The sequence below is a fragment of the Hipposideros armiger genome, unplaced genomic scaffold (assembly GCF_001890085.2).
Source record: "Hipposideros armiger isolate ML-2016 unplaced genomic scaffold, ASM189008v1 scaffold_324, whole genome shotgun sequence".
NCBI lineage: Eukaryota > Metazoa > Chordata > Mammalia > Chiroptera > Hipposideridae > Hipposideros > Hipposideros armiger.
Window position 1 is genome coordinate 1,821,755 of NW_017731674.1, and position 22,212 is coordinate 1,843,966.

Consider the following 22,212-nt stretch of genomic DNA (forward strand, 5'->3'; position numbering starts at 1 on the left):
CTGTCTCTACAACATAAAAAGGCTGTTTGTTTTGCTTATTGCTGGATTTTCTTCAGTAGGAACAGCCTGGAGCTTAATGGCTACTCAGTAACTATTTTTTTGGATGAACGACAGAAAGATTGGTTAAATCTCTTGATTAAATAGTAATTCTTTGAGGATAGCTGCATTTGGAAGAACTTCTTGTAATTATAAAAGCAATTACTCAAATAGTCACAACCTGACATGAATATAAGCTTTTGGATAATACAATCAATTCTTAAAAGGTCTAAAGAAACCTTTTATGCTGTGACGATATCTCATACTTATATTTTCTCTTAAACGGCAACAAAAGAGGCACTACTAGTTTTAAAATTTGAGGATTTTTGGTATCTGCTACTACCATTTACCTTCTTAACATAGAACTTTTTGTTTCAAAATGAAATTAAGATTCCCATTTTGGTAGGTGGAAAATATGCCTTCTTGAATTTATATTTTAAATTCATGTCAACTACATATAGTAAAATCCAAAAAATACTAATAAAAGCAATTGAGTCTGGACTTGTTCTAGCCCTAATTAATAAGTATTTTGCTTAAGAAGACACTATATTCTCCCTAATATAAGCCAAACACAAAATTGATAAACTAATCCTAGGAGGATGATAGCTTTCAAATAATCAGTGAACATATATGCGCAGAAATTAGGTTGACCACTTCTATTTGTGTGGGAGAGTGTTATATGCACTTACATATTTAGTAAAAAATAAGTAAGATATACTTTATAACTAAACGCTGACCCCAAAGCCTCAGAATTAAGTATGGTTGTTTCATCAGAATAGATCTGAACTACTTATAATCTGAATTCAAACTATTTTATCATTAAATTTTGATCTTCTTAATAACCTATAAACAGACTTCCATCATATATAAAAATGTCAGGTAACAGGCTTCATCTAAAAATGAGAAACAAGGAATCGCAACCTTGAGCAGTAACATCTACTAACAATTACTAAACCTAAGCCGATGTGATTGTTTTAGAATCTGTCTATGATTATGTGTGTATGTTATTAATACTTATAAGCAAACAAGACTGGCTTTATGCCACAAATGAAATAGTGTTCACTATATCTTCTGGATGAGCTCGTAACATAGTCATATGGCTCCTATCTGATATCGATGTGGAAAGGTCAGATTAAAGACGACATAGTTTCTTTTCAACTATCAGCTGATGCTGTCACTGAATCCATCAAAATGAATATACAGTCAATTTGAATAAACTCTAAAAACAGCAGAAAACCTAGTATCTGCTGCTACTCAGTTTTCTGTATGTAATCTAAGTCTCTATAGAGTTTTTATGGACATTATGTTAAATGAGCCCTGAATCAGAGTCAATATAGGAAATGTTTCCAAAAACCCGAAAATCACTTTTTAAAAGGCTACTGTAAGAGGTTCTAGATTTTGCCTATCCTTCTGTTTGGAAGAGCCCCTCCTTTCAAATTTATGATTCCCTTTCTCCCAAAAGGGCCTGAGTCATCTACATCAAGCCTTCATAAACCCAGTTAGATAATGAATAGTAATGTAAAAGCCACTGTTGTAAAATCTTGCAGATTTCATACTCTTCCCTAATGTGCTAATTTTCTGTCTGGTGGTGGATGATAAGGAAAATAATATTACAATGACTCTTTATGGAGAACTGGGGGGGGGCGGGGGAATCATGGATGATTGCGCTACATCTGACGAAAAACTCCCTCCCCTTGTCCTATCCACTATGGGTTCTTGAAACCGTAGTCATATGCCTCAGAGGTCAAGCCCCTGATAGAGAAATAGACACATACTGAACACCGACTATGTGGTAGGCACTGTGCTGTGCTTATTTCATTTAAAGTTCTCAGCCTAGGAAGAGGGAACTACTGATATTGCCATATAGAGACAAGGACACTGAGGCCCTGGGAAGTATTTCCCTAAAGTCTTCTGAGTCCGGAAGCGGCAGAGCAAAGCTGGCTGGGGTCCAGACTCATCCGACTCCACAGCCCACGCTACATGAGCCCACAGAAAAATGCTGCGTCAGCACCCAAGTTATTTTCTCCACTAAACCAGAAAGCAGTGACTCACAGCTGAGTGGGAAAACTTTTTTTGTTATTATTTCTGAATAAGACTGTACAATGCTACGGGATAAATTTATCTGTAGCCTGTGCTCGTTTTCTACTCTTTAAGCTAACAGCTAAAGCATGTGTATGTGTATATATGTATAAACACACATTCACGTGCACATAACATATGCATTTTGAAAAGATTAGTTCTAGAGTCTAATTCTCTTTTTCTAAATAAAGAGAAAAACACTAGCAAATTAGACAAAAAGTAGCAGAAAGTTCTCCTAAGAACTTCTTAGTTCCTCTCTCGCTTACTTCTCTGTGCATTTCCTAGCACTGAAATCTATATGAGCACATGCTGCGTGTTTATTTCATCTGGTCTCCAGAATCTTGGTTTGGCAATATCTTCTGCTACCCGTTACACTTTTGCTATAATTATCTACAATATATGTTATGTTTCCAAAGAGTATATAAATAACATTTCATTGGTTAAGTATAAAGACTGGAAATTTGAGGCTGAGAAGTTCAAACACAGGATACTGTTTTAAGAAGTTCCAGCAAAATGTACAACCTAACAAGAGAGTTAAGGATAACAGCCTAGTATACCTTTTAAACTTGGCTTTGCTTTAATTCTTCCATTAAAGCTACTGGATGGAAATGCAGCCCTATCATACACACTAGATATCCAAATGTAAAAAGTAAATTTTGATCTCTCCCTGCACCGTACACAAAAATTATCTCAAAATGGACCATAGTCCTACACATAAAACCTAAAACTATAAAAATTTCAGAAGAAAATGTGAGAAAATCTTTGTGACCTTGGGTTAGGCAAAGATTTCTTAGGACCACAAAAACACCATCCATAAAAGAAAAAGCTGATAAATTGGTTTTCATCAAAATTAAAATTTCCGTTCTTGGAAAAACACTGATAAGAAATTGAACAGACAAGCAACATAGTGGGGGAAAAATATATCCAAATCGCATATCTGATAAGGGACTTGTATCCAGAATATATAAAGAACTCTGAAATCAATTATAACAACCCAATTAAAACTGGGCAAAAAATTGGAACATACACTTCACCAAAGAAGATATACAGGTGGCAAATAAGCACAGGGAAAAATGGTTAAAATTATTAGTCATCAGGAAAACACAAACTAAAGCCATGAGCTAGTACTACACACCATTCAAAATGGCTCAAGTCAAAAGACTGGCCACATCAAGTGTTGGCAAGGACAGGGAACTGGCCTCGCACATCGCTGGTGGGTGTAAAACGGTGCGGCCGCTTTGGAAAACAGTTTGTCAGTTTCTTACAAAGCTGAACACGCACCTGCCATATAAGCAAGCGGCCTACTCCTAGGTGTTCACACAAGAGGAGTGAGAGCACGTGCCCCACTAACACTTGTACAGGTACCCACAGAGCCAAACGTGCAAGGGGAGCACACGGTGCCGCCCCTCGAGGTGGGGAACCCCGCAGTGCAGAAATGAACTACTGATCCAGCACCAATGTGGGTGAATCTCACAATAATTACGCTGGAAAAAGATGTACATAATGTAGGAGTCCTTCATATAAATTAGTTTTTAAGTATAAACTACTTTATAGTAACAGAAATATCAGTGGTCGCCTGATGATGGAACGAGTGACTGGGGAGAATTTACAAAGGGGGAAGGGACCCTTAAACCTCTCAGGGACGATGGGAAGGTGATCGTCTTGACTATGGTGATGATGTCACAGGTATAAACATGTCAAATCTTCTAAACTGCACTTAAATATGTGTCATTTCTTATATGTCAATTGTACCTCAATAAAGCTGTTTAAAAACAACTATTCCACTGTGGAAAACAGTATGGAGGGTGCTCAAAACACTGAAACTAGAACCACAAAATGACCCTGCAATCCCTCTTCTGGGTGTTTATCTGCAGGAAATGAACTCGCTGTCTTCAAGCACATTTGGAATCTGCAAGCAGCCTCCTTAAGGAACTACAGTATGCAGCTGACACCCCCTCCAAGGCAGGCTGCTCTTAACAGACTCGAAGTCACTGGATTTCTATTCAATAATAAGTGGACTCAGAAGAAAATTGCTATAAAATTTAAATGGAATAACAGGGGCCTGTTTATTCTGTACAAATCATTTCAGTTTCATTTTTAAGGCCTATTTCTAGGCATATGATAATCAGACATAGGTGACTAAAATTATTCAAAATATAGGCTATGGAAGATGAAACAATTTGGCAAGCTTTCCTTGAACACCTTCCATAGTCAAAACGAGCACTGTGCGAGGGATAGAATTCTAGCATCACCCATCCTGCTAGGACAGCAGACACACATTACAGAAAGGCCTCTGTAAATACGACTTCTTCAGTGTGTGCTGACTCATCTAGAGCTCAGAATGACATGCCCGTCTGTGAGCACCCTAACTGGAAACGTGTCTTCCTGTCCATGCACGCCCATGGTCAGCGTTCTGGCTGTGCGACACCGAGGATCCCTGGGCACAGCGCTCCTGCAGACAGCGAGCCTTTTCTAAATGCATTTGAATTCACTGAGTTTCAAAGACTGATTTCTAGATTTACCACGAGACATAGACGGCCCTGAGAAAAATACTCAAGAAGCTTGTCTATAACAAATTCTCTAACACGATATGGTGATGGTATATTCAGAACACGGTGTCAGACTGATGGACCAGGTAACCAGCTCGTCCATCCGTTCGCTCAGGATTCGCTGGACGCCTGCCGCACGCCCGGGTCCGTGCTGGGTGCCAGGTGCCAGGCAAGAGTGATGACGGAGACAGACATGGCTCTTGCCCGTGGGGTGCTGCAGGCCTGGCAGAGAAACGCCCCGTCTCGTCCGTTCGTCCATCCTCGTTCCCACATGGTGAGCCGGGACAGTCCTCTAAGCCCACCCACCACAGGCTCTTTACAGATTAGCATCGATGCCTGGAAATGAACGGCACAGAGCTCTTAGCCTTAGGAGTTCTCAGGAAACACCAAATAAGTGTCAGTGCTCACTTTGCTCACGGTGTCAAAGTCAAACAAATCGGAGCCAAAATGAGCAATTCAGCACGTATGGGGGAGGGGAGGAAATGACACGAGTGTTTCAGACCTTAATCCTGAGTCACATCATAAATCACCAACTTTCAACTTTTCCTAACGATAATGATTGCAGCCCCACAATTAAGTGTATGACATCATCAAAAAGCTTGCACCAAATTTTTGTTTAGACATAAAATGAGTTAACAGGCTACTCTGCTAGTTTTCTGACTTTACATGAGGAACAACTCCAAGACCATCTCTATATAAATTAAATTAGAAATGGTTGTCAACTTTTTTCTAAAACTCTTTACCATTATTACAAACTAGCTCCTTTTTAAAATTTAGAAGACTTCTGATGTCTCAAGCAATACTTTAAATATGATTTTATTTTTTTAATGTGGTTTTAATTCCATACTCGTTTTATTTTTTGTAGTCCTACCCCAAGTAAACAAAAATTGTTTTCAACTTTCTCCATGCTTTGCTTTAAATAGAAAACATTAATACAGATGAGGAACAAACAATGAATTGTTTATTTTCCTTTAAAACATCTGTCAAAAATAAAATATATACTACATTCCTACATTCATATGGATATAAATGAACCACAACAGTCTCTATGTACCTTACACTTTACCTTGATTTGTCGCCTACCCTTCAAACCCCCACCCCGTGGTTCTCCCGTAATGCTATTGCGGGCTATCCCCTCCTCCCTTCAATGCCAATTTACCAAAGCCCCCCTGGACTCCTTCGCACTGCCTCCCCGCTGCCTGAGTCTGGACTCTGTTCTGATCACTGTTCCATCACTATTCCAGTCACTGATGACTTCTATGTTCACACAGCAAATGGGTCTCCGCATCTCGCAGCCTCCTTGAGCCTGTAAACCCGACACTGCTGACCACCGCCTTTCTGAACTCCTCTTCCTCGACCTCCAGTTTTCAGATAAAATAAAAAGTCCGTTTTTGCCCCTCATCTGTGGCACTCGGCTGCAGGTCTCCTTCTGTGTCTCTACCTGTTCCCTCGGCCTCCCTGCTGGCGCTTGTCCGTCCCACGGTCACATTAGCGTGTGGCTGGTTTTCCAAGGGGCTTAGGCTTTGCTCACGTTCTCCTTGGAAAACGAACCTGAAGCAACTCCAAGTATGTTCTAAACAGAGAGATCAATGGAATTAAACTCCTAGGTGACCACTTGGAAAGCTGAGACATTTGGGTTTAAAAGTTCTAGAAAAGGCAACACAGGGAAGTGATCAAAGAAACACGGGCCTTGGAGCCAGACTCTCTGGGCCACATTCTGGCCTGTCACTTCCACACGGTGTCACGTTGGACAAATGCACCTCTCGGGCCTCGGGTTCCCCAGCTGTAGAGGATTCTGAGGATTGAAGACTGGCATACTGTAAGCACTTTTAAAGTGATTATTAAATAAGTTCCGAGACACCAGCTTTAAAAACCCAAAGTTTAATATATGGGCCTACCTTGTAACTTGACATTTTGTTTTTTCACGTTTGTTTTTCAAAACCCTTAAAATGCACTAACTCCAGTAGACTGAGTCACTTTTGTAATTCAACACAACATTACAGGTTTCTAAGAGGTCAGTGTTCACCATTAGAAGAAGCACAGCTTTCTGGAGCTGGAAGCAAAGTGCAAGTCTGCTGTAACTTGATCATTTTACAGACGAGGACCCTAAGGACAGGAGAGGCGAAGTCACAGGGCAGAGTCGGGACAGAAAGGCAGGTGGAAGGTCTGCATGATGAATCGGCAAAGAACATTTTCCTTCAAATTTTCATGACGTGAAGAAGTGCTCTTTCTTAGAATGCAGTTTTGCTTTCAGGAAATGTTTTCTTTCCTTGTGATGAAAAATCTGAAATTTGATGAGAAGGAAACTACCAAAACCTTAAGCTCACAGCTACTAAACCCCACTTCACTCAGGGGGAGTTGGCAGTCTCTCAGGAATGCATCCATTCTGCAGCCAAAGGTCCAGCCACATCAAAGGAGACCATGTATTTTTTAAATCTTCATGGTTATTCGAATTACAAAAGTGATTTTAAACATCTATTGAGAAAAATGTCCTCATTTTTGTTTCTGCAAACCCCACTTCCAGAGATCTTTTGAATGGTAAGCATAACAAATAAGGTTAAAAGGCACAAATAAACAGCAGTTGGGACTTATCTGGGACTTGCTCTGCCGTGTGCAGCGACTTGCACCAGACCTTGTAGAAAGACAAAACGGAACGAGCACGCTTTATCCAGGCCCAGAGAAAGTTCGCCAACTAAAGGGGAGGCTGAACAGATGCAAGTGAAGAACACATTATAGGCCCCGAGAGCACACACACAATGAACAGACGGAAACCTGTCCTATCAGGGACGGGCCCACCTTCCTGAGCAGCTCGGAGACTTCAGGTTGTTCACAAGCTGGAAGCTCTGTGTCCATGGATATTCTATATATGGGTCTAGCTACAGAGACTACAGAGCAATCATTTTTCAAACATAAAACAAGTTATTTTAGAGTTTGCAATTGACAAGTCCAAATAATAGAATTTTTTTTCTGTTAGCTAGCAATCTGTTACAGAGCCAAGGAACAAATGACTAAGCCCCCTAAACCACAGCAGTAAGTCATTTAACAAGGCGCCTGAGATCAAATGTGTCTGATCTCAGGGATCTGGCATGCCTTATCCAGAACCCCAGTGAAACGCATTTACACACGCACAGGCCTCACCTCCCTGTGAGAAGCTCTGCAGCACCGACTGTTGCAATACTGTCTACTGTGGCCCAACTACTTCCTTCTGAAGAAACAGCAAAGCTATTCTTTCCAATTGCTTTAAAAAGAAACTAGACACTCTTCAAGCCTATTTATCCTGCTCCCTGGTTTGAAACCTGAAGATGTATCATAATCTTTCAGACCATTAAGTTATTCTTTACCGGCAAAGAAAGTGTAATCTAATTAAGCACTTAACCTACAATCAGGTAATTAACAAGCAGAGCAAATTTAATTGTTCTGCAAGGACTTCAGTAAAACTGCCAGCTGACGTGGCAATGAGACACGGTTGGCTTGGGGGGAACAGAGTACATTTCCTATTTATAATTGTCTAAAACGCAGCAGCAGAATGTGAAGAAAGCATCAGAACACCTCAGCGGTTGCCATAATTCTACTGCTTACCGTTTCAGGGTCCTCTGAGAAGCCACTGAGCCTCTCTTTGCCCTTTTTTTTGGTCTATAAATAGGACTAGGAGTACTTACTTTATTATGTGTAATGAACTAACAAGATTACATATGTGAAAGAAGCTGCTGAACCATACTGGCCCTATACATCACAGGCATCAGTATTTGAATATAACTGAAATGAAACAGAAATGGGCATGGACAATGTTACTGACGTCATCATTAGGTAAACCTGGGTTATGTGGATACTCAGATCATCTGTTCTATTTTTTATAATGTGCTTTGGACGTGAATGAGAGTGCATTTCAAAGTGAGTTACAAATTAATTAGAAAAAGGCCTTCTAAAAGAAAGTTTTTTGAAAAGTCTCTCTTCTGAGATAGGACTTTTTTTAAAAGCAAGTTATCTTTCAAAACTCATATATTCCCATTTTTTCCCATCTAGAGAAAGAATCTGGCGAAAAGGCCTTGCAAGTGCAGATAAGAAACTGGCCAAACTCCAGGACCCATGTGCGCACTCTAGCTATGAGTCCAACCAGAGGGCCCGCGTCCCCTGGGAAGCAGACTTTACAAAATAACTTCCTCAGATAACAAGGACACGCCGCTCGTCTGACGAGCCTGTGACAATTATATAATATATATTACATGGAAATTTCCAAGAGGCAGAGAGTACACGTTATGAAATGGGGCCACTATTCTAAGCATGTATTATGTGTAAGTCTAGGAATTCATTTAGGAAATGTCATTGGTCTTCTGTGACGTGCCTTTATGTGGCCCTCCATGGGAACAAGCTGTTTGAATCAGTAACATCACCAGTCAACCTTTCGGCACCTTTCGGCCTTCCTATACTGGGGCCACGTTTCCAGTTTCTGGCTCACGCTGCTTGAATCTGTGCAGACACTAGACACCATCCCTTCTCCTAAAAGCAAGCAGTGAGGCCTAACAACAACCCACTCCAAGATGTTTCTGCCAAATATCAAAGGATTTGGGTGGGGGTGGGGGGGGCAATCATTTTCCAACAGCACTTTTCACAGCAAACTAATGAGAAATAGCTTCTACAAATGCAAGAAATGTGATGCATATATTTTAAAAAGAGTACCATCCGTCTTCCTCTGTAAAAATACATCCCTTTAAAAGCTGGGATTGCTTTCTGTGACAAATAGTTGTTCTCTTCCCTAGAAAACCCTTGCTACCCATGACATCAACCCACGGCTTGACAGCTGCTACTTCTAATACATACTGTACTGTTTTGATCAAATAACAGAGAAATTACTCTGGAGCTAAGAGAAGTCTTCAGCTATTTGTTAACCACATTCTTCTGGTAAATTCCACGGCATACAAGCCAGCACAGCACGCTCCTTTTAACATCTGTGGAGCCTCTTCTTCTTGGTGCTGGATTCCATTTTTAAAAGTTTACTTTTTTCCCACTTTAAGCATAACTCTGTCAACACTAGAACACGTACTCTGTTCCCATCAGCCAACATTTGCAGGCTTCGGGAACGCTGGTCCCAGCTGCCCCCTTGCTGCTGAAAGTGAAGTGTGAGCTGGAGCGGCCCAGACACAGCACCAGGGCTGACAGCAGGCGAGCACAGAGGGCATGTCAGGAAGCAGAAGCCACGAGACGCCACCTCAGAGCATCCCCGCTCTCCCTGCATATGTGACTGATAACCAACATATGTGAAAGGTTTGACTTTCCTAATCTTCTAGTGTCAAAACTCTCTGGTCCTAAAATTCTGAGCTGCTAGATACTTAGACCTTAGGGGAAGAACTGAGTCCACGGAGAATTGCAGTGGTCACGTGCTGTTTGCTGGTTAGTATGAGCTTATTTATTATAACCACGCCCCCTCCACATTCTTCAAAAACAGAGAGAAGCTAGGCTGCAAAGCACCAGGAACCCTAAGTCACTGCTGTGCCTGGGATCACACGGCACTCTAACACAGCTGTTCAGAAGGCCACTCTCTGAAGAATGCGTTTTCACTGTAGAGGAAGGATAGATGGATGTAAATAGCTCTGCATTTTCCCCATTTAGTCTAACATCTGTAACATTCAAAAGTGCGTGCACAAACACTTCCTTTTGTATAATCTGACCGGCAGCCAGCACAACTGCACGCAGGAGCAGAGGTTTGCCAGAGGCACAGAAAGGCCGGCGCAGCGTGGGGAGCGCGGATCCATAGATCCCACCCCACGCATTCGCGGTTCAGCTCGCGGTTCACCTTAAACCCACAGCCAGGAAGGCGACTTCTCAATAAGCAACGGGAATTCCACCACGAGCCTGAACTGAAATGTCTGTTTTCACTTCTTTGGTTATAACAAACAGTATGACGAAAAAAATCAACGAGTTGGCGAAATTTTCTGACTATGAACTCCCGGCCCTCACCTTCGTGCAGGGGGCCCAGGGCACGCAGGCAGCGCGCAGAGGCCGCCCCGGGCGCACCTCTAAGGCTCTGCCCCCCCCTCACCCCCCGCACCCCGAGCAGGGACCGAGCGCACATCCTCTGCTCTTTGCAAACGCACTTACCCTTCGGAACGACACGACGTAGAAAGTGTCTCCCCGTCTGCGGATGGCGTCAAAGAAGTCCCGGTAGCCCCTGGGGGACGCGTAGTACACCTGCAGCTCGCTGCCCGCGCTTCCGCTGGCGGAGAAGAGGCAAAGGGGGTCAGGCCACAGAACCCACACCGCTCAGGACACCCCATCCTAAGGCTCGTCCAAATCACAAGAATCTCAACCAAGCAGTAGTCGTTTTTTCTAAGAACATTTGAAATGCCCAAGGTCAGGAGATCTGTAAGATTCAATTCACTAAAGCTAAAATTCTCATTTCTAAATCAAGGCTCTAAATAAAACATACCCGATAGCAAGTGCATTCTAAAGCACCTAAAAGTGAAGAAAGTACCAGAAAATGATCTCTGCACTGGTTTGCATGATTTCGAAATCTGGGGTAACAAAAGTTCAGTCTGATGGAGGTATTTTTCACGGCTCTGCGAGACCTGCGAAGACACACGCGCGTGCCTGTCAGGCCACTGGTGTGGAAAGTGGGAAGAGCCTGGATCTGGGAACAAAGTAACCAGCTCTGGGATCCTGCCCTGCTCCTCGGTTGGGTGTCCCTGGAGCCATCCCCACAGCAAGCTCGGTCACCTTGTGGCTGGAATGAGCACGGCCGTGAGGCCGGCAGGACCTGGCAGGCCGGGCAGACACTGGGCCACACGGGCCCTGTCCCACAGGAGCCTCTACAACCGCTGGCCGCCGTTAGTAAAAGTGCCTGGCAGCCCTGTAACACCCCAACCACGGCCCGGCCCGAAGACTCGCTCCCACGGATCCGTCCCGTTCTCAGGAACGTGGGTCTTTCTTTCACTGTTAGCACAATCAGCCACGCCCGTGAGTCAAGGAGAGTCACAGAAAGAACGCTTCCTTCTTCTCCAAAAAGAAAACATGGATGTCTCTCCTGTATGTTTTCATCTAATCTGTATGTTTTCAATCAATCTTCATTAACTTGTTCAGTGAAGTAAGTCAGGGAAAGACAAATATCATATGACTTCACTTATATGTGGGATTTAAAAGACAAAACAAGCAAACAAACAAAACACACTCATAGGTACAGAGAACATTTTGATGGTTGCCAGATGGGAGGGGTTTGGGGAGGTTTGGGTGAAAAGGGGGAGGGATTAAGAAGTGCAAACTGGTTGTTACAAAATAGTCACGGGACGTAGAGTACAGCACAGGGAATAGTCAGTGATGTGGTGATAACTGTGATGTCGGATGGGAACTGATGGGGGGGGGTCACATCGTAAGGTACATAAATGTCTAACACTCTGCTGTACACCTGAAACTAATATAATACTGTATGGCAACTGTAACTGAAAAATAAAGAACTATTTAAAAAACAATCTTTATTAGCTTAGGAGAAAATGAGTGGCCAAAAAGGAAATTGTGAGTGAGTCACAGAACCTCCTTGGAGATGATTCCATTTGCTCACTAGGCTGTAATACTCTGAAAACGCAGCCAGTTCTCACTGTCCATGGCAGCTGTGGCCTGTAAAGTCGGTGCAAACACTGAATCAGCAATTCGTGAGCCATGCTCCCAAGGGAAAAACAGGCTCGTTCCTGCGAGCCCCTTGGTGGAGCGTTTCCATCGGCCTTGTTTTCTGCTCCTGCTGAGACGGCCTGTCCCACACATATTACTCCCGCGTGAGCACTGAGCCTGCTGGAACTCAGGCCTGCGGGAAGCTTACGTGACACCTGTCCTTACCCCAGCAGGCCCGTCCCAGCCTTCTGACGCTGTCAACACAGGCAGCATGTGGGCACTCCACTTGGGGGCCACCAAAAGCACAAAAATGTGAAAGACATGGTCATAAATACACCGGGAAAAGGCCAAGGCTACTGGGACAAAAGGCACCGCTGCCCTGTGACATCTCACCTGGGAGCGTCTACACGTGTCTGGAAATGACCACGGAAGCGCTCTGAGCACCAACCAGGGTTACAATTTCAGAAAGCAGGCAGGTCACACATACGAGTGGAGACAGGAGGGCCGGCCTACAGCCCGTTAAATCCCCGCGGGCTCACCTGAGGCTGGTGGTTTCCGTGTACTGGACGGCCATCAGCTGGGAGTCGGAGCCCTGTCCCAGGGCGCCCTGCAGGAGAAACAACCATGTCGTGACACAAGGGAATGCCATGAAGAGTGTCCCACAGTGACTCATTCTACACCGACATGGACTCAACTCTCAGGGAAGCACTCAGGTTTCCTCTTGCGGATATTCTGCCACATTAAGTTTACACAACTCAATACCAACACAGAAGTCAGAACCCCCTTGGTCACGTTCTGGGCTGACAGCTGTGTCTTATGGACTCGAAGACATTTAAGACACTTCCCATTAAGTTTTTTAAAAAATGCCCCAAAGCTCAAGGCAAGTACCCCAGGTTTTACAGCCAGGTCGTGAACGTGCTCCTGAACATGTACCGTCTAAGGCTTGCCTAAAATAATGACTTCCCATGAAAAGTTCCTGGAGCATGGAAGGTCTGCGCGAAGCCAGTCCCACTGTTCGCTGAGCTCAACACAAGTCTTCACGCCTGCAAACACCTATGGACTAAGCCATCATTGAAGAGATCTCATCAAAAGAACCAAGCCCTCTCCCCCCAGACTCAGAGATAAGGGGGCTTTAAAAACACTGTCTCTTTAAAAGAGACACGAGGAAACAGAAATCGAATGTGCCACTTCCCTGCCTGAGATTCACACCAACTAACAAAGGGGCCTCTGCGCTGTGGCTCTTGTAACTTGGAGGATTTAGCAAAAGGTGGAAACCAGCACAACGGTCCGGGAGGCAGTTACTGGAGACGAGTGGGGCTGAGCTCCTCCAGCTCTGCTGTTGGTCTGTCCAGTCCTCCCGTCAGTGCTGTCACATTTCCACGAGATGTATTTGGAAGGTTTGTTATCAGGAGCCTCTATATTTGGAATCATGTCTCCTTGATTTAATGTCCTTTTACTATGAAGTCTGCTCTTAGCCTCTTGTAACATTCTGTCTGGAAGTCGACCTTGTCATTAATACAGACACACCAGCTTCCTAAGGCTTAATGCTTGCATGGCATACACACATTTGCGCCATTTTCCATCTGTGTGTCTTTATATTTAAAATGTTATTTCTTATAAACAGCATATAGTTGGGTTTTGTCTTCTTAAAAATCTAGTTTGACAATCTCTCCCTTCAAACTGCTGTGTTTATCAGCCCACTGAATTCTATTTCTAACGTGGCTGGGCTCAAGGTACTACCTCAGTTTATATTTTCTACTTAACCTATGTGTTCTTTGTTTGTTGGTCCTTTTGATGCCTTGTTTTGGTTGAAATACATGTTTTTAGCATTTCACCATCATTTACTATCCTGGCTTTTAGTTGCACTTCTTCGTCCTGGTTTTTACTGGCTGCTCTGGAGAGCACACTTTCATCTAGAAGTTACCACAGCCTCCCCTGAAATATTATTTGAACAGTAAGAAAACTTCCTAGGAGGAGATTCCATTTACCGCTTCTAAACCTCCTGTAAATCCCACGACAAACTGTTCCGAGTTATTGCTTTAAAAAAACAAGCCTTTTAAAGGCATTTATATTCACACCAACACAAAATAAAGATACTAACAAGGGCGAGGCATTTATTTTTACCAAATGTTTACCAATCCTGGTGCCCGTCCTTCGTGCTATCTGGCGCCTAAACAACTCTCTAGTATTTATTTCTTCTGGAGACAAACTACTGCAGTTTCTGTCTGTCTGGAAATGTCTTTATTTTGCCTTCATTTTGAAAAATATTTTCACTAATTTGACCCTTTATCTTCTCTCATAACTCACAGTTCAGGGGAAGGGTAGATTTATGAAATGGCACAAGCCAAATCAAGTACACTGTGCATAGAAATGACAGAAATCTCATCAAATACACAGGACACCTCATTATACTGTTGGGTCCCCAGGCCAGGTGAAAGGGGTGACGTGACGGAGAAAAGGGGGAGATGAGGGAAGGCCACCTAAGCAGGGCAGCTGTGAGCCCTAAGCTCAGACAGAACCATGGCTGAGGACGAGGCGGGGGGGGCTCCGACTCCCCACTGAAGGAGAGGTGGGCCACTTACAGGCTCTGTACCAACAGCAGCGCAGGCAGAATGGCCGTGCTCCCCTCTGACTGAGCATGACTTGTGCCCCTTCCACTGGTCCAGACCCCCCTGCCCTTCCTTTCCCTGTAACAGCTGGGAGCCCCACATTTGTGAGCGTCACCTATGCTCACTACACAAAAATATGCACCCCAAAAGACTTTAAACTCCAAATCTCTGCCAAATGTCCCAAAGCAGTGAAATTAAAACAAACTCTTCTCATTGCATCAAAATTCCTTCAAGGTTAAGGAACAGCAACCACTCCTTGCACGGTGAGCTCTCCGTTTCTTTGGCTAACGACCAGGATAAAATCACATGAGAGCATCAGAAGGTGAGGTGAAGAAACCGACTGAGCCGAGGCCATATGCCAAGTCCTCGTGAGGCCATCACAACAGCTGTGCCCTTCCGTAGACAGCAAGGGTTGGGGCGTGCACTGCACCACCCACACCTTCTGCCACCAGGTCCTCAAAGCAGGACATGCTGGCTCGCAGAGGGAGACAGAGCCCACTCTCCGTCTGCTGTGGGGCTCTGGCAGACACAAGTTTCCGCAGGGCTGTGCATCACACCCCAGTGCACTGAGCGGCTCTGGGGCTCTGTGGCACCTGTGACATTGGCCATGACCGCCTGTAGACTTCAGCAGTCAGGCCTAGCAGTCAATACAGCTGCCGTGACACATGACACAGGGCAATGGAGAGGCCCAGAGAGGTGCATGCCAGGCAGTCACAGAGTGTCAGAGCTGGAGTCCCCCCCGGGGCCCCTCAGCCACTCTCTGGAGGAAAGCCATCCTGGAGAGCTGGCAGACTGGGGGGGCGGGGGGACACGCTGGCATTCCACTAAGCTACTGAGACTCGGGGGGCCAGCTGCTGCAACGACCGTGCATTCCCGAGTGCAGTCTGCAGAGAAGTCCCTCGGCACCACCCCGTCTGACAGCCACACAGCCCCCCGTTTCCTGCTGCTTCCTTAGAGAGCTCACCATTCTCTTGGGCAAACTGAAATAGCCTTGACTTGTTTGCTGTTTTTCTCTGCACCAGGACATGAGCCCCGTAAGGCGAGGACTTTCTCATCGTCGCCACTGTGTCCCCAGGGTCTGGAGCGCCACCCGGCATATTCTCACCACCACAGTGACGGCTGCTGGGGGCCTGCAGCATGCTCGCTGCCAAGCTAAGTGCTTCAGAAGTAGTGACACATATTTGCCCAATGATGGAATGACAATAAACAGTGCTTTGTGGCAAACAGCATAAGATGGAGGCCCAATTAAGCAGGTGCTGAGCGAGAGCTGTCATTAATCTGCAGACCTACATGTCAGGAATGCCCTCCGAGGACACAGGTCCCCACTTCCACGTTGTCCTGAGTTTCTGAAGAGCTCTGAGAGCACAGGCAATCACCAGTGTCGTCTGTTCTACCATTTGTGCCAAACACTTCACCTGGAGACATGGGTGCCCGTACAGGGGAAGCCCTGGTGTGAAGGCCAGTCTGAGGAGGGAAGGCAGGCCTGACAGCTCTGCAGGAGCAGCAGGAGGCCGGGGGGGGCGCTGTGGTTCAGGCTCCCATACCCTCCCACGTCCTTGGGGGAGAGAGCAGCCTCCAACACAGATGCGGAGTGCTGCTGGGAGACCAGGAGACACACCTGCAGGATGCGGTCCTTGTGGTCATCACTCGTCATCCTTCTCGACTTGGTCCTTTCCACTTCGTGCCTCTGAACCCACCCTCGGAGTTCATGGTTTAACCTGTAAAACAGCTTCATTAATGAGACAAACTACACAAAAATAAGTCTCACCTGCTGAAGGAATTAACCCCATTCTACAGGTCCCACAGAGTGCCAGGTGCCTGAGGATCAGTGCTGCTTTTTGGCCTGGAAAAGCTAAGACGCTCAATGTTAAGTTCATTTCAGGAGGACACGGCCTTTCAGACGGCAGTCTCCTCAATCACGAGCTCCGAGTTCCCAAAAAGCTGGGGCCACACACCTGCTGGGCGGAAACATGGTACGGACACTTTCCACACAACGTGTTTCTGTCTCTCGGCTGCGTACACACCAGCAGCGGAGATGCTGGGGCGCACACAGCAGGTAGGACCCCCACCAACAACGGTGCGTCACAGCCTTTGAAAACCATCCCCTCGTGAGAAGGAAAAGAATGAACTCCCATGCTCGGGAGAGAAAGGAAGTTCCAATGCACTATAATCCAAATTTTCCAATACCAGAAATTTTTAAAAAGCCCAGCCCGCATATAACTTCCCCTTATTTTGCTTCCTTTTTAGAGCAGTTGTAGAGCAGTTGTAATGAAGCCGTTGAGGTTCAAGGATAGGATCCAAAATCACAAGAAAAGGTTCAAGAGAAAACCAGATACGAAAAGGTGCTCTATGGGCAAGAGTCTCTAGAATCACGTCTTTAAATTATCATCTTCCTAATTTAAAGAAAAAGGTACCCTCTGCTATGACTGTCACCACCGGCAAGTCTAACACGTCCCTGAGTTTTTACATTAATGTCATCCTGGAGTTTTCAAACAACACGTGTGTAAGAACGTGACCCCAAACCAGCGCACGAGGCAGAGCCATCACCATCTCTGCCGGGCTGCTGGGGACCGGGCAGCAACCCGTGCGTGCGGTTACCTGACGACCCTCAGCCACCTGGACAAGCTGAGCACATGTGCCCGAGTCCCGGCGCTCAGCACAGGGCCCCGCCCACACCCGCCACAGCCGCACGCACCTGAGGGACTCGGTGGTGTTGATGAGGGGCTGGCACGGAGGCGGGGCCATGAAGAGCAGCGGGTCCTCGCTCAGCACCATCAGGGCCTTGTCGCGGGACACCGAGGGGTCGGATCTGAAACACACATTCACACGACGTGTCTCCTGGGGTCCCAAGCTCCTCAGCCAGCCAGCACTGACGTGAGCCCTTCAGAAGGAAAGCAGCGGCCAAGTCTAATGTGAGACAACCAGGAACACCCACACCACACGACGTCACTCGCTGGCTCACAGGGCACCCACGGGTCCAGCCACCGTGACGGAACGTTACTGTGCATGAGAAGCTTCCATGGTCACACATGGCGCTGCTGGGACCGAGGAGGTGACCCAGAGGAGAGCCTGGGAAGGCCCACCGAGCTAGGAAAGACGGAGACGTGACAGACTAAATCCATGTGTCGTTCACAGTTCTGACAAAACTGAACTGTCTCCTTAAACTTGGGCTGGGGGCGCCTAAAACACTTGGCAGGAGAAAAATGAAAGTGCAAAAAGCTGACTATAAAATGTGGACTATGGACGAATCTGAATCACTGAGGCGACACGAGGTGACCTTCACCAGCGACTCCATTAGCTGACAAAACGCACTTTCCTAAGCATCACGTGATCCCCGTCGTGTGGACTCACACCCAGGCTCACTGCAGGAGGCAGAGCCTGGACTGGAGCCAGCACTGCCGCTGGGGACACCGCTGCTGTTATTCTCTGCCATCTGCTACCTCCACCTTCCCCACTAAGAAATATTAGATCTGTCTCGAATTTCTTTATATACGATGCTATGGATTTAGAAAATCAGATAAGCTAAAACCCAAAAAGAAAAAACATTAACACATAAAACTGGACGTGGCTTGATTCACACTTTTCATTAATTTATTCAAAAAATATTTACTGAACACCAACAGTGTGCCAGGCACTGTGCTAGGTGCTGGGAGCCCAGCAAAGAACCCAAGAAATGACGCCTGTTCCCCCAGGACTTTAGTGTGGAAGATGGACCAAATACGAGACAGGAAACACATGACATAGACCCAAATGGTGGCAAGATATACAGAAGAAACAAACAAGCAGCTGAAACAGGAAGCCGACGGCAGCACCTACGTTAGGCAGGTCACGGAAGGAGGCGGCACTTCAGCCAAGGCCTGAAGGATGACAAGAAGGAACCGGGGAGGAATGTTCTAGAGAGAGGCAGGGCGGAAAGGGCAGGTTTAGGGAACTTAGAGGGCTCACACGCCACGGAGCTGTGAGCGAGTGAGGGAAGCTCACGAGGATACGGAGCTCCTGCCCGTAATGGGAAGCGCCTTATTTCTGTGCGCTTTCACACCATGCCCTCACGCTGACGGGTCCGCGGAGGCCGAGGGGCAGCAGGAGGCCCGGCAGGAGCGTGACCCAGGCCAGAGCGGGCGGTGGGGGCGCAGGGGGCCGAGTCCGGGTCTCTGGGAAAGAGTGTCAATGGCACTATCGAAAGGGCCACCGGGCTTCTGGCTTGAGCAACAGAGGAAAGGACGGCGGCTGCCGAGAGGTGCTCGGAGCCAGGCCAGGGAGCGGGAGCGAGGGTTCCCTGGGTGAGTGTCCGGGGGGGAATGTAAAGTAGAGGTGTCACGGGAACTAGCGGCTACATGAGTCTAGAGTCAGAAGTCTGGGTGGGAAATAAAGTTGCGAGTTGTCGGTACGTGGATGAAGGCTTTGTGCTACGTTATGGATGAGTCACCTACGGGGAAGAAAACAAGGGTTCATAGTTTCAAACCCTGAGATTTGGACACAGGCGGTGCCCACAAAGAAGATCGTAAAGCAGCAGCCTGAAAAAGGAAGAAACCAGAACACGTAGTGAAACGCAGAATGTTTCAAGGAGCCAACTGCTGAGGAGCGATCATGCCGGGCGGAGACAAGAGTTCCCACTGATTCTGGCAACACCGGAGTCACTGGGCCCCTTGACAAACCACGTGGCAGAGTGGCAGAACTAAGTGGAGGACAAAGAGACTTCTACGCATGACCCATGCGAGGGAAAAGCAGCACCTGCCAAAACACACAGACCTTCCTCCCTGCACCTCGTGCAGCCGCGTCTCCACGTCCTGCCTGCTGCCTGCCAGGGTGAGGCTGGATGGGACAAGACAAATGACGCTATGCAGTAACAACACGCGCAGTGGCCATGCACAGAAGCAGGTCAGCTAGACCTCTGCGCTCAGGAGGAAATCTGCCTGGTACTTGGGGATCCCAGATGCCTCTAGAAGACGCTGCTGGCCGCACTGCAAACCACAACAGACCTGTCACATCCACGTTGTTTTAACAGTCAGGTCAGCTACTTATACACACACAAGTGCTGGAGCCCACCAAGAAAGTCCACATTGCTTTTGAAAATACGTTTCTGATTTATAATTTTATTTCCATGTGATAAACTCTAGTAATAGTTTCTGCACATCTGTGCTGGCTGGCTTTGTTCTATCAGCCAAAAATATTCTTTGGGAAAGAAAAAAAAAATCTGATAGAAGAAATACCAGGAAAAAGAGCGAGTGGGTGGTGCTGAGGGACGAGAAAGGCACCTTTGCCAACACGCGGCCTGGGACGCCTCAGGTCCGCACCGGCCCTGACATGGCCTGGGTCCCAGACTGCCAGCACACACTCAGGAGTAAGACCTTGGCAGATAAAGCACTAAATTAAGACAATGCCAGGGAGAGCTCCACACGCGTGGCCTTCCTTGCCCGCTGGCCCAGGGCAGTGCGGACTGAAGCCTGACGTCCTGACAGCATAATCGCTAGACCACCTTTCACTCTCAGAAATTTCCCAATGTGCTCGACAAATTGCATAGTCATCTCATACACCATACACTTCTAAGACTGAAAAATACACGCAGTTACTTATTAAATGACAAGGAAATACAGAATTATAAACAATGGGACTGGAATCTTTTTTATTTGGACCAGTTCTCACAACTCTCCTAAACAATGAAACATAATCTAAAATAGGCTGCATTAAGAAACAAGTACAAATGTCACAGCAGAGTATAAATAAATCGCCTAGAACTCAATTCAAAACGAGTGCAGCATATTCGATGCTTTCAAATGTGGCACAAACACGTTTGGTGTCTCTCAATCAGCATTTGTAACGATAAAAGCAAGAGCGTCAAATTAATGGGCTGATACCCACTCAAACGTGTATATATTGTGTGCATTTCAAGATGTATGTTGGTGCGTATACACTGAGATTTAAGGTCACACCGCTACAGGAATTCTCAAACTGGGAAAGTCTCCGAAAGGAAATTGGTTCTCAGAAGTGATCAGAACAGGAAACGACTGACAGCCCCAGGAACATGTTTGTCTGCTACTTACAACTGCGCCTGAACAATTGAGACGTAAGCTGCCCTATGGAATGCTCATGTCAGCCTCTGCAGGCGAGCAGAGCACAAAGCCCTCTACCTGTAGCTGTTTTCCTGGGCACCATCCAATGTGTCTTGCGCCTCTTTGGCAGAAAATCCCAGAAGACGCCGCCTCTGGAGTGCAGGGTTCAAACCAGGGTTCCTTCTTCTAGAATCCTGTTCCAAAATGCTGAAAATGTAAAAATGCAAAACAGTAAGTGAAACAAAACCACTTCCCACCTGCTCTGTGTAACCCTGATGCAGCCCCATCCCCCAGCTCTGGGCAGGTGCAGGCGCGGAGCAGGACAGCACAGCTCGCCGGTGTGGCTGGCCCACAGCCTGGCGTCTGCACGGGGCAACCCTGAGAACACGTTTACAAGTATGCAAACCCCTTACTTACACGCTGTTTCACAAAGTCGGCATTCTGGATCTTTTAAAAACACTGTTATATACTGTATAAAGTAGAAATAATTACAGCGCACACATAAACAAAGTTTAAACTCAGGTAATGACTAAAAGAAGGTCTCCCAATACTGCAGGTGGCTGTTTCCAATGAGGCAAGACTTCCGATGAAATGGGAACTGCTCTCTGTATCAACAGCCAAATTCATCAGCCTTTCACTATCCCTGAGGGCAGACATCAAAGAAAGCTAACAAAAATTACTATAAAAATACTTGCATTTTTATTTACATGTAAAAATTTCCCATTTACTTCTTTTCCTCCACTCTCTAACACCTTCATTCATCAGCGTATGTCCTCTTGATGGGCATAAGTAGTTTGAGGCACGCGCGCACACACGGGAAATACCGCAATAGTTATGTAACATTTTAACTCATTAGTCCTGGGTGTAGAGGTCAGTAACATGGATTGTGTGTCTTCTGTTTTATACCACCACACACTTAACTCACACCGCTTATAATCCTGACATTGAACACAAAGGGGACCTGCTGAGGGTGGCACAGGAGAGGGAGCCCAGATTCTACGCACAGAGGGCCCTTGCAGCCATGTGGCTCTCGGAGGAAGGTTCTCTGGGGTGCAGTACTGCACCTCCAGAGCTGGGGAGGGTCTAACCAAAAGTGGCCACCTGTATGGTTAACGGGTGATTTGTAAGTTCAACGACCTTGGAATTACTCATACTTGGAAGTTTGGTGTGTTTTTTTTAAGATTTTTATTGGGGAATTGAGGGATGGGAACAACGCTGGGGAATTGGGGGAAGAGGAACAGACAAGATGCTGTTGTTTTGTTCTTCAGTCTAGTTGTGGAGGACGTTGCTTCA

At 46.2% G+C, this 22,212-nt stretch overlaps 1 protein-coding gene across 4 annotated transcripts in view; it reads right to left on the bottom strand.

The window, feature by feature from the left end:
- ATF6 (activating transcription factor 6) overlaps window positions 1-22,212 on the bottom strand; it is an 87,748-nt gene that overhangs the window by 28,373 nt on the left and 37,163 nt on the right. For all 4 annotated transcript variants that reach the window (XM_019660692.1, XM_019660694.1, XM_019660695.1 and 1 more), the window contains 5 exons: window positions 20,998-21,126; window positions 17,565-17,678; window positions 16,488-16,587; window positions 12,800-12,867; window positions 10,761-10,875 (listed from right to left, as the gene is read on the bottom strand). In XM_019660692.1, the coding sequence (XP_019516237.1) occupies window positions 10,761-10,875; window positions 12,800-12,867; window positions 16,488-16,587; window positions 17,565-17,678; window positions 20,998-21,126 (526 nt within the window). The remainder of the gene's footprint in view (window positions 1-10,760; window positions 10,876-12,799; window positions 12,868-16,487; window positions 16,588-17,564; window positions 17,679-20,997; window positions 21,127-22,212) is intronic.